Here is a 17,188-nt window from a genome sequence, read left to right on the forward strand (position 1 = left end):
CCCTACCCACTAAGGATGGAATGTGGGGTTCATGCAGCTCCTCCCCATGGGCCTTCATCTAAAAGGTCACGGGGCCTGTGTCCTTATTCAGGCGAGACCGTGCTAGACACCCGCAGCCAGAGAGCTCTCAGCCTGGGAGGAGCCCCCTTCTCTCCTTCAACATGAGGCCCATTGTGTGGAGAGTCCTCGGCTCAGCCCATAATTTACGGCTTATCTAAAGAACAGCCCCAGCCAGGCCCCCAGGAGTGAGCTCACAGGATCTGGTCCTGAAGGAGGTCAGCAAGGAAGTGAGGCCGAGTTCAGGAACCTGGAGTCCCACTGGCAACCTTGGAAGTCACCTGACCTCTGTTTGTCCATCTGGGAAATGGGGCGATTCATTCAGTGAAGCTTCACAGGCCGATGTGGGCAGTGGAGCCTGCTTGGGTTGTGGTCTCCAGGATGGGCTCTGCCCCTCCCTCTGCACTCACCTTCCATCCTGGGCTCCTGCTCAAGGGTCAGCAGACAGGCCTGAAAGGCTGACTGTGACCAACTGACCAGCTGCCAGGAGGCCCACTCTAGGAAAACCAGGGGTCAGTCAGGTCTCTGGGCCCCGGGGCTGCCCACCTGGGCCCAGTGTCAGGGGTCTCGAGCCCCTCCCACCTGGATGCTGCCTCTGGTTGGACGTGATCACCTGGGCTGGCCCCCTGAGAAGTCAGCCCCCAACACCCCAGGTTGCTGACAGTGGACCCTAAAGATCACAGGAGAGAGTGTGGCATGGACCCCACATCTCAGGGCCGGAGCGGCCAGGCCCCGAGAAGATGTCCTGAGGCCGGAGCCCTGGGCTGCTCCCCCTTCCCGGTGTGCCGTGACCATTGGAGAAGTGCAGGGTGGGGCCTTGTGACAGCGTCTACTCCTGGGGAGATCCTTGACTGGGCACAGCTTTCTCATCCACCTGCCCGTCCAGCGTTGTGGGCAAGAAGGTGCCCGAGGAGCCCGGTTCAGGGCAAGTTCATCACCTGACGGCCTGTGGGCTGCATGGACAGGGCAGCAGGCACCTTCCTCTCGGGCCGGGGTCAAGGAGGGGCCGTTCCAGGGAAGGAGGCCTGGAGCCAAGTCCAGGAGCACCAGCCAGTCCGCCCTCACGCCCCCTAGTGGTACCATGAGGAGGTGACGCCTGGGCCCCCACGGCCGGCTGAATTCCAGCTGTTCATGAGACTGAATTTCTCCGCCAGTTGTGCACATCTACTGCTAGCTCCTGTCATGGGCATAGCAGCAGATCCCGGGGCCCAAGATGCATCCCCTGTGAGCAGCCAGGTCCTGATGGCTCTGCTATTGCCTCAGCCTCTGCACCAGGGCCACCCTGTAAGAATCCATAAAGTGTCTTTAAAAATCCAAACTGTTACCTACATGGAGGAGCCCTGGTTGGACTCTAATACAAACCATTGCCCACAGCCTGCGAGGGTTAACAGACCAGGGGCCCTAGTGACTCCTGCATCCAGCCCTGTGCCTGGTACTCAAAGACCCCAGAGGACAGTGGATGACAACTCACTGCCCCCCACCCCACCCTACCCCCAGCCAGCTCCTGACTCATCGCTGCTGAGTAGAACTTGCTCTGTTTGCAGACAGACCTTGTCTGGGCTCTCTGGCCTCGCCCACCCCTGTTACAATATGCCTCTCTTTGGTCCTTAAGAGCTCCTTCCTTCCAAGAGGAAGCCTTGTGGACGGGGGACAGACCTGGCGACCACCCAACACCTAGGGACATTCTCACCTCAGCATCCAGCCCAAGAGACATGTGCTGGATGGACCAAAACCCCTGACACTGAAGACCCATGCCCAGTGAGCCCTCACAGGGCCGCGCAGGGTCCAGCGGGCTGTCCTGAGGGCTCCCCCCACAGAGGTGCCCCCAGCCACACAGCATCCTCCACTGTCAGATGTGCTCAGGGCAGGCCTTGTGTCTGATCCCCTGGGTCCGTGAGGAGCTCAGAGCTGCACAGGCAATGCCAGCTGGAGGCCCCTGGGAAACCACAAATCGGGGCAGAGGCCCAGCTGCCACCTGATGGGGCGCAGGCACCCGAGGGCACAGGGATGTGTCACTGTGTGCCAGCCCTGCCTGTCGGGGGCAAAGGCGTTTCGTAAGCCTGGCCGCTGGCAGCTCTGGCTGTCTCTAGACCACAGGCCCGGGCGCGTCTGTGTCCCCAAGCCTGTCACCGCCCCATGGGCAAGCCCAGCCGAAAGGGACAGGAACAGACAGAGACGAGAGACACCCACACACAGAGTCCATGGGCGTTTGTTTTCCTGAGATGCGGCTTCAGCTGCCTTAAGTCCCTCAAACACACAGGTCGGCCTGGTTCCCAGGGAACAGTCTGCTTTTGAGAGGAAACTGGCTGGTGCTTGAAGCTGCCCTGAGAGAGAAGGCAGAATCAATTCAGTCCCGCTTAAATCTCATTTCAGTTATGAGATGCGTCGTGAACTGGGGGGTGGGGTGGGGGAAAGGCTCTGGACACGCGCGGGAGCCCAGGAGAGGAAGAGAGACTCGCCTGGGGTCCCTCCCCATACCGCCTCGCCACCTGCTGTCCCCTCACTGCAGCCTCTACATGGGCTCCGGGCGGCCCTGGCAGCTCAGCGCCCCAGGCTCCGGGGGGTGTGAAGGGCCCACCGTGGCCCCCACGCCCTCAGCCCCGCCCTCTTGTCAGGAGCGCTAAGACTCACCCAAAGGCCTGCCTTCCGCAGGCAGGCAGCCTGGGGAATGGGCCTCCCCGCTGTGTGTGGAGAGCTGGGGGCAGCCCCGACAGTGATGGAGGGCAAAGGGCAAAGGCCAGGTGCTCAGAGGGTGAAGGAGCTGGGCTACAGGAGCCAAAATCTCCAGCCAAGACGCCTCTGGTCCGGACATCAGACCAGCTGGCAGCATTCCAAGGATGAGCAAGGCCACCCTGGTAGGGGAGCATGGCTGGGGGGACTGTGTGCCCCCACCCCCAGCAAGGCCATCCTGGTGTGGGGGAGCATCTGCTGGGAGGGCCCCGCCCCGCCCCGCCCCGCCCCGCCCCGCCCCGCCCCCTCAGTGCTCTCCGACACAGTTCATTTTCTAACAGAAGCATGGTCACTTGGCGGCAGTCCCCAGCCTGCCATCCTTCCTGGCCTCCGCCCTCTGGTATCTGTAGTTTCCTGCTGGCTTTAAAAGGCGAGAAGATCAGTTCCCGGTCTGCTTGCTGGACATAGACAGAGGTGTGGAAGATTCAGCCGGGAGTCTCCCCGCCACCACCCCTGGAGCTGTGATGTAGAAATTTGCTCTCCCCAGAGGCCCCAGGCACTGCCCAGGTCCAGGTCCCCCAAGGCAGGGGGGCCGGCCTTGGACATGGGGCTCACTGTCCCCACTCAGGCAAACCTGTGGCACGAATGTCCCCAGACCCAGAGAGAAAAGCAAGACAGGAGGAAACATGAGAACAAGACCTCATGTGCTAGGCTGCTTCAGTCACGCCCGACTCTTCACAACCCCATGGATGGTAAACAAAATGAGATCCTCCCTACTAACCCCAAACCTCAAGTCCTGCCTAAGAAAGGCCCACCATCGGGCGACTTGATAGGGCAGCCTGCCTGTGGCTCCGCTGACCACAGAACCAGATTCCAAGTCACCCTTGCTGGGAGACACCTCTTACAATGGAGCTGAGTTTATGAATCACGGTTAAAGGGAAGGAAACTTCATTTCTGTTCTAACACCACTTGGTCACAACTATTTTGGAAACTTCTCAAAGGAAAATCCTGGAGAAAAATCCATCAAAATGTCAACTCTAGACCTCAAGGCTGTGGGTGAACCTTTCGCTTCTCTCATGTTCTGATGTTTTCCCAATGTTTGATCGTGAGTGTGTATTAAAAGTATTAACACTCCATTCCTGTTTGATTAATGGAAGGAACCGCTCTGGTGTCCCCCCAAACTCACGTGCACACCTGCCCCTCACCTGCTCGTGGGGACCAAGTCTGAATCTTGGACTGAGCAGGTGTGACCCCATGTGTCCAGTGTAAGAAGCAAGGAGCTGGCAAGGTCAGGGGCTCTCGGGGATGAAGGTACTGCCGGCCCAGCCCTTTCCTCATGAGGATCTTCCTCATGAGGACTCTGGGTCCCTGGAGCCAGGGCTCCCCCTGCAGCCTGCGCTCTGTCTCCAAGGCTGGGGCAATAGGGAAGGGACCCACGATCGGTCACTGCTGTCCCTGCAGGTGTGGGAGCCTCCTCGGGAGTTTCTGCCAACTTCCCCCGCACGCCTGGCAGCAGCACCCTATCCCCGCCACAGCTCGCCCACAAAGGTAAGGGGAGCACAGGTGCCGGCCCCAGGGGGAGATGGGGGTGAGGGGAGACAGGCGACTAGCAGGACGGGACCTCCCACCTCCCTCACTTCCCTCACGTGACAACCACACTGGGAGTTAGTGATTTCTCTGTGAGAGGGGACCAGTCCCTCCACAGATGTTGGGGTCACGGCGACCACGTTGGTGATCTGGGCACACGAGGTAGGGGCTGGAGGGACGTCAGCCCCCTGGGCTTTGGGCCTGACTCAGATGAGCCTTGATGGCTTTAAGTAAACCTGCTGACCTCACATTTTACTCACCCCTAAGTCCTCAGGGGTGGGGCTGCAGGGCCCTGGCCTCACTTTCTCTTGGAGCAAAACTGGGTGCTGGGCCCTCCCTCGCAGTGCTCCCACTCCGCCCGGCTTGAAAGCACCTTCGGGCCCAGGTCTCGGGCTCAGGCACCTTCAGAGGCCCAGGGCACAGCCTGCCAGCTGGACCCTTGCCCTCATCCATGGGGAGCATCAGGGCAGGGCCTCTGCTGAGGTTCTAGACTCACTTCCTTCAGGACAGAGGTGGCACCCCACAGACGAGGGGAAGACACCAGGCCCACTCAGATCTGCTTCCAGACACACCCCACCTGGGTGGCGGGGGACACGTGCCCACTGCCCACTTAAAGCGGGGAGACTTCCTTGAGGTCCAGACACCTGGATGGGGTCCCTTCCATTTGGGTGGGGGGCTGGATCCTGCTTCGTTCCCTCAGAGAATCAGGACAGGTCTCCCTTCCTAGGGAGATGCGGGCAGGGCGCTGAGCAGGGGAAGAAAGGGGAGGTCCCCATGCTGTCTCAGCTGGTGGGCCCTGATCACACAGAGCCCAAGGCCGCATGAGATGCTGGAACCAGCCCGAGAGCCTACCCTTGGAGGTGATGCTTCTACCTGGCTTTGCGGGGAAAAAGTCTTGGACTAAACAGTCTTCAGGACAGTTTAGCTCGTGGGCCCCCCTTCCTCCAGTCCACTTGCTGGGTACCCAAAGAAACAGAACCAATGTCAGACACCCAGAGAGCACCCTCAGGGTCTGCTGCTGCTGACCAGTGTGGGCTGGACTGGTGGTCCCGATGTGACGGCCTGAGCAGGTGTACAGGGCTCGGTGCTCGGGCGAAGCCGGGGTTTTGAATTCCAATGGTCTGCTGGAGGGTTTGGTGGCAGGGCCCCTGCTTACCGGGCCACAGCCTGGCGGGGCAGGGGGGCCTGATCCCTGAGGCATGGCCTTCTCTCCCGACCACAGCAGAGCTCTCAGGCCAAGGACACCTGGCCACCGCCTTGGTCATTGCCATGTCCACCATCTTCACCATGGCCGTCGCCATCGTCCTCATCATCATGTTCTACATCCTGAAGGCCAGGCCGTCCGCCCCAGGTACTGCCCCGCCCCCCACACCCCTCACCAGCCCCCTCCCCCTGATGCCAGCTGGCCACTCATGCCCCCTGTCCCCTCAGCCTGCTGCCCCAGCGCCCCCGTGAAGAGCCCAGAAGCCCCCGTGAGCGAGGAAGAGGAGAAGAAAGAGGCCAAAGGTGGGCAGCAGCCCCTGGAGCCCACAGTAGGAGGTGGGGGGCTGGAGCATGCCCCCCAACCCCTAAGGAGGCCGGGCCCTGACCCCCCCTCCCTCGCACCCCCACAGACAACGTGGTGATCTTCTCCGAGAAGGACGAATTTGAGAAGCTGACGGCGGCTCCAGCCAAATCGGCTAAGAGGTGAGTCAGGGAGGCAGCCCGGCTGAACTGGGGGGGTCTTTGGGGTCCGAGCAGGAAGGGGAGCTGGGCCTGTGGGGGACACAGGGTGGGGGCGGTGGCCCAGGGTCCTCAGTGCCCACGCCCCTGCCTGCTCTGCCCTGGGACCTGAAACCGCTGGCTGTTGGCTCCGTGTCTCGGCCTCCAGTGGGCACTGGGTGGGGCTGGGTCTCTGTCACCTAGTCACCAGCACATACGGTCCTTTGTTCTTGAATTAGTCTTCAGCCAAACCACAGGAAGCAAGCAGAGTGCCTATAGGTTGTTTTTCATCCGAGTGGAATGATTTTGGGGGCATGACTAGGGCCATGGCCTGGGCAAGGGACAGGGTGTGACTGGAGCCTACCTCCTGTGGGTATCCCGAACCCCTCTCCTTCTCAAAGGGGCTCCCCCTCACTCTGGGCATCTGCCAGACCTGGTGCTGCGGGAGCCCGTCTGCCCGGTGCAGACTTGGGCCCACAGAGTGGCGTCTCTCCACCTCGCAGTCTGTGCCCGCGCCTTTAGGGAAAGCAGAGACAAGCTAGGGAAAGCAGGGACAGGTTTCTGCACCCACGGTCACCACCCCTGGGGCAGCGGGCCAGGCCGGCTGGCACGGTGCCCTTTACCATGGTCCTGTCTCTGCAGCGAGAACGACGCCTCATCAGAGAAGGAGCAGCTGCTGAACCGGAGCCTGGACAGCGACGAGGAGCCGGCCCCAGATGGGCAGGGCCCCCCGGAGCTGTGCCTGCTGTCGCTGGTCCACCTGGCCAGGGACAAGTCAGCCACTGCCACCCGGGCGGCCGGGGTAAGGCCTACACCCAACTCCCCCACAAACGCCGCCTTCTGCTGAATGCACCTTGCCAGCTCTGGGGGTTTCTCCCTTGGGCCCCAGCAGAAGACAGGTTCAGAATCTGAGACTAAAGACAGGGAAGTTAGTTCTCTCGTCATACAGCTTGAGAGAAGAAATGAAGAAATAGTGAGCCAAGAGAAAAAAAGGTTAAATTGCCGGGAACAGCACAAGACAGGAGAGTCCCTTGTAAATGTACTGGAATAGGTCCAACCAGACAAGATGCACATGTGGGCACACACATGCACATGCGCGTGCACACACACACACAGGCCTGCTGCCCAGAGGCTGGGCGTGCCCCACACGGGGGCCAAGGTGCACCAGGGGGGGTCACTGTCCCCACCTGGGCCTGTTAGCTCTGCTCCTGGCATCACTGCTCATGGTGAAGGTGCCCAGTTGGAGTTGCTGTGGGGTCTTGACAGGAATATGCCCTGGTGCCCAGTTCACTGACCTCTGGGGGTGGGGGCTGTGGAGTTGTCCAAAGAGGGTGGCTCCAAGGGGCCTTGTGTACCCGACCCCCCTGCCAGGCCCCCAGCTGCCCACCCTGCAGGGACAGGGCTGCATAGCTCTGTGGCTATGGAAACCCCACCCCTACCCCCTGGTGAGCTGGGCCGGAGGGTCCGTCCTTCTGGAGAGAGTGAAGCCAGTGAAGCCGGATGTGGCCTCTGGTTGTCTGTGAGTCTGAATGTCCAGTGGAGCAGAGAAGCCCCGTGGACACTGAGGGCGCCGAGCCGGGGAGGGCTTTCTTCTGTGAATGTGACTGACGTTCTGGCGAGAATGTAGCTCAGCATTTCTGACACGGAATCAGGAAGGGCCCCCACTGACATGGAGATGGAAGACGTGGGCCTGTGCTGCTGACACCCACTTTGTGAAAATTCATACTCTCTTAACTTTTTCTGGGATTCCCTGGTAGCTCAGTTGGTAAAGAATCTGCCTGCAATGCAGGAGACCCTGGTTCAATTCCTGGGTTGGGAAGATCCCCTAGAGGAAGGCATGGTGACCCACTCCAGTATTCTGGCCTGGAGAATCCCATGGACAGAAGAGCCTGGCAGGCTGCAAAGAGTTGAACATGACTGAGCGACTTTCACTAACTTTTTTCACAGATTCAGAGTCGAAGGAAGAAGATACTGGATGTGTATGCCAGTGTGTGTGGTGTTGTGGAAGGTAAGGGGAGGTGTGGGGCCCTGACTCCCCAGGGACCCTCCAGCACTCTGGGTGTCCCAGGAGAGGCTGAGAAGAACTGCCTTCCAAGTTGCTCATCAGCTTGGGTGGTGGGGACTAGGGGCAGGCCAACGGAGGTGTGGAGGGACATGTGTTTCAGTTTATTTTCTCTCTGCTGTTCAGGTGGGTGATGTCTGTTCTGCCGTCCAGCTCACTAACTCGTCCCTCTTCATTCTGCCATGGAGCTCATCCACTGAGCTTTAATCTTGATTGTTACCTTTTTCAGTTCCAACATTTCCATTTGGTTCTCCTTTACATTTTCTATCTTTTGTTAAGGTATTCTATTCTTTTTTCATTTGTTTCAAGTATGTTTGTAATTACATGTTGAAGTACTTTGATCACAACTTCTTTACAATCCTCGCCAGATGACCTAACATCTCTGTTATCCTTGTTTTTTATGTTATCCTTATTTACTATGTGGTAAGCATGGGTTTGGACTTCTTTACAATCCTCGCCAGATAACCTAACATCTCTGTTATCCTTGTCAGCATTTACTGATGGTCTTTTTTCATGCATTTGAGGTCTTCCTGGTTCTTGGCGTGATGAGTGACTCTCTGTTGAAACTGGAACAGTTTCACATGACACTCTGAGACTCGGGGTCTCATCTGAACCCTCTGTGCGGCTGCTTTCCTCTGACATACCTGAGTCAAGGAGGGGTGCCCCTGTCACCCCCAGGTGGCTGTGGATCTTTGAGCCCAGCCTGTGCAGGGGTATGTGTAGACATCCACTGCTCTGAGTGGTCTCTACCAACACCGTGGTGGCAGGGAGGCCTGTGACCAGCTGCTGGATGAGGAGAAAGCCAGGGTCCCTGCCTGGCCTCCCGGGGTGGACACCTAGGCTCCTGTCCCATTTTGCTGGCATTGGAGGGAGCGGCACCAGGGTTGTCCTATGGCGTTTCACTGTATGAAGGCAGATACTGTCTGTTTTCGTCTTGCGAAGAGAGCATTCCACCTGTGCTGGTTGGTGGGTTTTCAGCTGTACTTAGAAGGAGGAAGAGGGGAAAGCGTGGAGTGAACACTTCCTGGTTGAGTCTAACATATAGCAGGGTCCAAGGACCGCTAGGGCACTGATGTGGCTCAGGTGACCCATGCAGGACTGTCCTTGGAGCACCTTTTAAGAATGACCTTGGTCCCCTAAAGGGACCTGATACTGGGAGGGTCACCTGACTAGGTTGGCTGCGTCCGATGGAGCTGCTGGGGTCAGGGGAATGGACAGGCTTCGAGTGTGGCTGGCAGTGTCCCAGGAGTTGTTCGCCTGAAGCATGCATTCTTTGTGGATTTCTGCAACTTGTGTTATATTTTACGATTTTAAAAAAGGTTCTATAAATCCTGTTCAAGGGTGTCATACTTCTGCTGACGTCTGACGTGGCTCTTTGTCCCTCAGGCCTCAGCCCCACGGAGCTGCCCTTTGACTGCTTGGAGAAGACCAGCCGGATGCTCAGTGCCACGTACAACTCGGAGAAGGCGGTGGTGAAGACGTGGCGCCACCTGGCCGAGAGCTTTGGGCTCAAGCGGGACGAGATTGGTGGCATGACAGACGGGCTGCAGCTGTTTGACCGCATCAGTACGGCCGGCTACAGCATCCCCGAGCTTCTCACCAAGCTGGTGCAGATTGAGCGGCTGGACGCTGTAGAGTCCCTGTGTGCGGACATCCTGGAGTGGGTGGGGGTCCCGCCACCTGCTGCCCCGCCACCCCCTGCATCCTGAGCAGGGCCGCAGTCCCCAAGGCTAGGCTGTCTCCTCTGCACACCAGGGGCACCTCGCTGGTCCGAGGAACAGGAGGACACAGGCCTGTCTCCCAGTCTAACCAGATAGAAGATCCGTGTGGACATGAGGTTACACTGGCCTCACCAGGTGCAGTGAGTCTGTGTGCATCTATCTGGCCCGCCCCACTTGCTCTTCCATGGATGCGGTCGGCACCGCCCGGCGTGCACCAGCGGTGCCTGGAGGACACAGTGAAGCCTATCTGTCCTGTGGGGAGTTCACCGCCCCAGGGGACATATTTTTCTGGAAGACCGCACACAGCCCAAGGGGGTGTGGGAACGGGGGCACAGCTTGGGGGAGCTGCTTCCCTGGGGGGGGCGTGGGGGCGCCCCATGAGGAACGCAGCTCTGAGGTTGGGAAAAGGCTGCAGAGGCACCACGTCCTCCCGCTCCAGGCTCAGTGAGGGTCTGCACCGCCTGCGGGACCCCGGGCTCACTGTCCCCAAGGCCCTTCTGCCTGCAGGATGCCTGCCTCCCACGGATGTCCAATCAAGGGCAGCCTCCTGGCTTCACTCAGTGCTGCACAAGTCCAGCCTCAGGACCCCGGGTCCCTGAACTGCCTCTGCTTTCTTTCTCGAGCGGACTGGACCCTCTGGGGCAGTAGTGCTCAGGGACACAAGTTGTTTGCTTCAAACAGAAATGAGGGGTTGGCTCTGCTTGGAAAGGGAAACAGCCATGGAACCCTCAGGCTCCAGAGGGTCTTGGACAGGGATGTGCCTCGTGGGCCTTCTGAGCCCCTCAGGGAACGTGGGGTCTGTAGCCATGGGGACCTGGTCTGCTCGTGCCAACAGGGGCCGATTTCTTCCCCTCCCAGGGCTCAGTTTGCTTCTCTTCTGCAAATAGGTTATTCTGTGATTCTAAGTCAGAGAAAGTAAAGTTGGGGTGAGCAGATCTGAAGGAGGTCTGGAGACCATGCCAGGCCTTCCATGGATGTGAGTGCACTGTGAGCTGTAGGGGAAACGGGAATGAAAACAGAACTGAGTTCTCACAGTAACTTTAAGTGTCCGGCAGACACTGAGAGAGGGGCTTAACAGCCTTGTTCTGGCAAATTCTCTGAGGACATCTGCTGTGGCCAGAACCAGGAACCAGGGGTGATCAGGCAGGTTGAGGGTGTTTAACTGTGAATTCTCTGCTCAGCCCCCAGGGACAGACCTGACCCTGTTGTTCCTAAATTGAAACCAGTCTCTGGCTTATACTTTTGTGAAATGACAAGTCCCATGACTGACAAATGCTTCTGGGGAGGAAACCAGGTGTATGCAGAGGGCGGCACGCAACCTCCGGCCCTGAACGCAGAACATGTGGCCATTTAACACCATTGTTGTCTGTGGTGTCGGCCTGCTGTGCCCCTCAGGGCACACTCACACACAGCCTGGTTACCCTCAGTCCCCGTGGCCCCTTGGCACAATCCCGGCTCTGTGCTGCTGCTGCTGCTGAAGCCACCTTCTCTGAGGCTGCGGACGTCAGAGGAGGTAGAGCGGGCGGCCACAGGGCTGGCGGTGCCAGGCCTGTCTTGGGGGCTCAGCCCACCATGTGCAGGGAGTTTGTCCTGACAGTGACTCAGTCCTTCGTCATCTGCTTACCTGGAGACAAACCCAGGCAGGAACCACTCTGGAGGGCTTGAGCCTACATGATGGGTTCAGATCACTGAGTCTACAAGGACTCTCACCGAGCGAAGCTGGGCTCCCCCTGCTGTCCTGTATGGCCACAGCCACTGTTCCTGCTGAAATAAACACACTCAGAAATCACCTCGGCCAGAGCTGTGGGCCCTGGCCAGTGGAATCTTCATTGTCAATGTTTGTGTCTAGGTCTGTTTATATAACTTATTATGTTTTACAATTTCAATAAACTAATAACAAGAAGACCCCTGGCTTCCAGGGATTGGCTGGGGGAGGGGGCAGGGGCGGGGGTTGGGGGCGGTGTGGGTAGGCAGGTCTGTGGCTCTGCTCCTGGCTGTCACCTGTGTGTGATGTGCTATGGGAGTCCCATCTGGCTTTGTCCCCCCAACAAGGGCTGCCTCCTCATCAGTGGGAGCCAAGGGGTTGGAGCAGGAGCCCAGGCGGGCACTGCCGCTCCAGTGATCACTGTCCAGCCAGGCTACCCGGCGGTTCCCTAACTTGGGGAAGTGAAAGTCGCTCAGTCATGTCTGACTCTTTGCAACCCCATGGACTGTAGCCTGCCAGGCTTCTCTGTCCATGAATTCTCCAGGCAAGAATACTGGAATATTCTCTAGTTCCCTTCTCTAGGGGTTCTTCACAACCCAGGGATTGAATTCTTTACTGTCTGAGCCATCAGGGAAAGCCTAACTCAGGGAAGACCAGCTCTAAAGAGACAGCAGGACAGGAGGAGGAGGCCTGAGAAGGGGACAGAGGAGGCGCCCGTGGATACCACAAGGGCAGGGCACTGCATGAGGACCGAAGGGGCTCAGGGAGTTTTGTGATGACACAGCAGAGGGCCCACGGCGGGGCGGCAGTGACAGCAGGTAAAGACCAGAGGGACAAACAGAGCTTTTGAGAATTCCTACAAGACAGGACCTGTGCCTTGGTGCCACCAGCAAGAAGATAGCTCACCCTGGCAGGGTCCCTGGTGTCCTGAGACCGTAGGGCCTGAGCATGGCCAGCAGATGCCTGGGGCGGCCACCTGCCTGCCGTCCTTTCTGCTGCCTAGGGTCCTCCCACCTGGAATCTCCTCAAGAGTCCTGTGCAGGGTCACCATGCCTCTTGCCCCCATACTCAAACAGAACCTATTGTGTGATCACGACACACACACACACTGTGTCCTGAACCTGAACACGGCAACCCAGAAGCTGTCAGCACAGGCTCATCTAGATGAATAAACTGTGACTCAGAAGGGCTGTGTTCAGGGTCACAGCAATTTCTAGCCCACCTGCCGCTTCCACAGCCAAGAGGCTGGCGGGGCCATCCAGACATCTCAGCTTCACCAGCATCCTGGCGGGTTGTCCACACACACCAGCCTCACCAGCATCCTGGCGGGGAAGCAGTCAAGCTTAGAAGGACTAGAGGCACTTCCACACCCTCCAGGGCACCCCAGGGCAGTTAATTCAGACTCGATGGTGGCGGGGGAGGGAAAGGACTCTTTAAAGCCCACCCTGGTGGCTGCAATGAGCAGCCCAGACAGACTGAAAGCTCACTGCTTTAGACGAGGGACTGGGAAATGGGGCACAGAGGGTCACCCACCCTCAGCTCAGTTGTGGAGTCACCGAAGGTGAGACCATGGCGGGGGCACACCTGTGTGTTCCAACACACGCTCCCTGTGCACTTACATGTGTGTAGAATTTTAAATGTGAACAAAAATACTTTTAAACAGCAGCAGAACATTAAAAATAGAAACAGGAGTTCTGTTTTCTTTCTGTGTCACCTTGTGTTCCCCATACCCCAACAGCCCTTAGACGCGCACCCTCATGCACATTGAATACAGAGCTTCAGAGTTGAGTCTCACTCATTTATCATTTTCTTTGTCATTTCATCTCGCCTTTTAGAATTTCTGAAACCACTCTGCTTCCTCCTGAGGTACGTCCTTTAGAGGTTTAGGTGGAGCTTGGTGTTGCTGAGTGTTTGGTTTGTCTGAAATGTCCTGGGAAGGGTGATGATAAGGACGCCTGGGCAGATGGCTGTGGGGAGTCACCCACCTGAGCTGCCCTTTCAGCTGACCTGTCTTCTCTCTTGGCTGCATGTAAGCGTCTGCCGGTCTTTGGTGTCCTTCCGTTTCTTCCAGTTTGATGTTTCTAAGGAGCGATCTCTTTGCACCTGTCTTGCTGCTAGTTCATTTGGCTTCTTGAACGGAGAGTTGTGTTTTCCATCCTTCTCGTTTTATCCCCAGCCACGCTTTTCTCGGATCTCTCTGCTGTGTTTTCTCCTGCTGGGGCACGTTTACACTTGTGTTAGATCCTTTCATGCTTCATCCTCCACGTAAGAGAGTCTTCTAGGTTTTCATCCTGCATAATTACTATGACCAGTTCTCCTTTCAATCTTATCTATTGTCTGATTTTAACAGTTACATTTTCATTTCTGTAAGCTACTTTTTGGAAAACTTTACAGTCCATTTTGTTAGTCTCTTGTCTCTTCATAGTACCTCTAACCATCTTGCTTCTTTGAACCTAGCTAACATGGCTTATATTCCACTTTGGTATCTCAGCTGTTCTCTTCAATAGTCCAGTGTCACTGAGGCAGGGTCCCACACGCCCTCTGAAGACTTGTTGTTTAGTCACTAAGTCATGTCTGACTCTTTGCGACCCCACAGAGGAGCCTCCTCTGTCCACGGGAGGATAGAGGAGGCAAGAATACTGGAGTAGGTTGCCCTTCCTCCTCTAGGGGATCTTCCCTTGCTGGGGATCAAACTGCGTCCTCGCACTGGCGGTTGATTCTATGCCACTGAGCCACCTGGGAAGCACCCTGCAGACAGGGTCTCATCACCTGTATTGCCTTCAGAGGTCCCAACTCTGCAAAGATCATGGTTAACCCACCACCCTGACGGCCCCTCTTTTCTGCCCTCCAGTTCAGGGCCTTGGGCCCCAGGCCTTTGTGACCCACCTGTCAGTTCTGGCTCCAGGGGGTCTTGTACATGGCCACCAGCTGGGGGTGTATATGTGTCCCCGACATTCTTAGCTGCCTGGCAACCTGCAGGATGGAGTCAGTATCTCCACTGGAATCAAGCTCTCTACTTACCCCTTATTCCAGCAAGTGTGGCGAGGCTGGAGGAGCAGATGTGAGCCCCAACCAGATCCGGGTTGACCCCCAGCATTGCAAGCTCGCCCTCCCCTCTTGGAGGGCCACTGTGTGAGCAGCTGTGGCCGGGTGCTGGGCCGTGTCTCTTTCAGCTGGGCCGTCTCTTTCAACAAGGACAAGACCCAGCACGAGGGTCTGATGAGGATCAAACAACAGAAAAGAACTTGGCTCAGTGCTGACAAACAGCAGAAGCTTCCTTCTCTAATCCTGCCTGTTTATTAGTCCAGATGAGTTAGGATGACTTCCCCATGTTCTAAAGGGAATTCAGATTGGGATTAGTCTTGGCTGAAGCATGTGAAGTACTTGGGGAGACGAGGCCCCGACACAGCGGAGCCCCACCGGGAACTCAGGGTCTGTTTCATCAGATTGCCCTCCATGTCCCCCTGGCCAAGCCTGGATGGTCGCTCATCAGGTTCTGAACCTTCCTTGGTATTTGATTCCTGTTCCATAAAAGTCTGCCATGTAAACTGTTAACTTATTACTAACACTGAAGTGAAACATTAATTTCTAGTTAGTGATTGAGGGATTATGTAGAAGCTCCGAATGTGAGTGATTATCTCGCAACCGGGCACCCTGCTGAGCTTCTAAAAGAAGCCCCCAGCCCCCAGGTGGGCCCATCACCTGCACCTCCCTCCCCAAAGTTATGCTTCCTGAAACACCAGCCGTGCATCACAGGATGGGTGCTTGGGCTGTTACAGTCCCAACTTCAATAGGCACATACCCAGTGTCTCATAGTACTCACTGATTTCATAGCCCTTTAAACATATTATAGCTTTATCAGGAATGTAAGTTGAATTATATTTTAGGCATTTATTGAGTGTATGGTTTTCTATCTTTGCTTGGCAAATACAATAAAATATGTGTTTTTTACCACAAAGCCAATCTGATATTTCTAGAATGCATGCTTCCCCAGCTGGTGATGGATTAAGGTTCCTGTAATGTTCCTGCGACCTGCGCATTTAGCGCAGGCAGCTGCAACCAGCGCATTTAGCAAGGGCAAGAGAAGCTACCCCACCTCCGAGGTCAGGGGCGGCGGCCGGGAGGACCAACCCCACCTCCAAGGAGCGGTGGCCGGCACAGGAGGGCCTAGAGGAGCTATTCCACGTTCAAGGTCAGAAGGGGTGGCGGTGAGAAGATACCTCTCGTCCAAGGTAAGGAGCAGTGGCGGCGCTTTGCTGGAGCAGCGGTGAAGAGATAGCCCACGCCCAAGGTAAGAGAAACCCAAGTAAGATGGTAGGTGTTGCAAGAGGGCATCAGAGGGCAGACACACTGAAACCATACTCACAGAAAACTAGTCAATCTGATCACACTAGGACCACAGCCTTGTCTAACTCAATGAAACTAAGCCATGCCTGTGGGGCCACCCAACACGGGCGGGTCATGGTGGAGAGATCTGACAGAATGTGGTCCAGTGGAGAAGGGAATGGCAAACCACTTCAGGATTCTTGCCTTGAGAACCCCATGAACAGTATGAAAAGGCAAAATGATAGGATACTGAAAGAGAAACTCCCCAGGTCAGTAGGTGCCCAATATGCTACTGGAGATCAGTGGAGAAATAACTCCAGAAAGAATGAAGGGATGGAGCCAAAGCAAAAAGAATAGCCAGCTGTGGATATGACTGGTGATAGAAGCAAGGTCCGATGCTGTAAAGAGCAATATTGCATAGGAACCTGGAATGTCAGGTCCATGAATCAAGGCAAATTGGAAGTGGTCAAACAACAGATGGCAAGAGTGAACGTCGACATTCTAGGAATCAGCGAACTGAAATGGACTGGAATGGGTGAATTTAACTCAGATGACCATTATATCTACTACTGCGGGCAGGAATCCCTCAGAAGAAATGGAGTAGCCATCATGGTCAATAAAAGAGTCTGAAATGCAGTACTTGGATGCAATCTCAAAAACGACAGAATGGTCTCTGTTCATTTCCAAGGCAAATCATTCAATATCACAGTAATCCAAGTCTATGCCCCAACCAGTAATGCTGAAGAAGCTGAAGTTGAACGGTTCTATGAAGACCTACAAGACCTTTTAGAACTAACACCCAAAAAAGATGTCCTTTTATTATAGAGGACTGGAATGCAAAAGTAGGAAGTGAAGAAACACCTGGAGTAACAGGCAAATTTGGCCTTGGAATATGGAATGAAGCAGGGCAAAGACTAATAGAGTTTTGCCAAGAAAATGCACTGGTCATTGCAAACACCCTCTTGCAACAACACAAGAGAAGACTTTACACATGGACAGCACCAGATGGTCAACACCGAAATCAGATTGATTATATTCTTTGCAGCCAAAGATGGAGAAGCTCTATACAGTCAACAAAAACAAGACCAGGAGCTGACTGTGGCTCAGATGATGAACTCCTTATTGCCAAATTCAGACTGAAATTGAAGAAAGTAGGGAAAACCACTAGACCATTCAGGTATGACCTAAACCAAATCCCTTATGATTATACAGCGGAAGTGAGAAATAGATTTAAGGGACTAGATCTCATAGATAGAGTGCCTGAAGAACTATGGACTGAGGTTCGTGACATTGTACAGGAGACAGGGATCAAGACCATCCCCATGGAAAAGAAATGCAAAAAAGCAAAATGGCTGTCTG

At 56.0% G+C, this 17,188-nt stretch overlaps 1 protein-coding gene across 2 annotated transcripts in view; it reads left to right on the forward strand.

Moving 5' to 3' along the window:
- EDAR (ectodysplasin A receptor) overlaps positions 1-11,627 on the forward strand; it is a 52,177-nt gene extending 40,550 nt beyond the window's left edge. The window contains exons 6-12 of one of the 2 annotated variants that reach the window (XM_027555407.1): positions 4,189-4,275; positions 5,537-5,665; positions 5,746-5,820; positions 5,928-6,000; positions 6,658-6,817; positions 7,963-8,023; positions 9,464-11,627. In XM_027555407.1, coding sequence (XP_027411208.1) covers positions 4,189-4,275; positions 5,537-5,665; positions 5,746-5,820; positions 5,928-6,000; positions 6,658-6,817; positions 7,963-8,023; positions 9,464-9,786 — 908 coding nt within the window. In that variant the 3' untranslated portion in view covers positions 9,787-11,627. The remainder of the gene's footprint in view (positions 1-4,188; positions 4,276-5,536; positions 5,666-5,745; positions 5,821-5,927; positions 6,001-6,657; positions 6,818-7,962; positions 8,024-9,463) is intronic. The other variant, XM_027555406.1, reaches the window with a different exon arrangement.
- The last annotated feature ends 5,561 nt before the right edge of the window (positions 11,628-17,188 follow it).

This window comes from Bos indicus x Bos taurus, chromosome 11, assembly GCF_003369695.1.
Source record: "Bos indicus x Bos taurus breed Angus x Brahman F1 hybrid chromosome 11, Bos_hybrid_MaternalHap_v2.0, whole genome shotgun sequence".
NCBI lineage: Eukaryota > Metazoa > Chordata > Mammalia > Artiodactyla > Bovidae > Bos > Bos indicus x Bos taurus.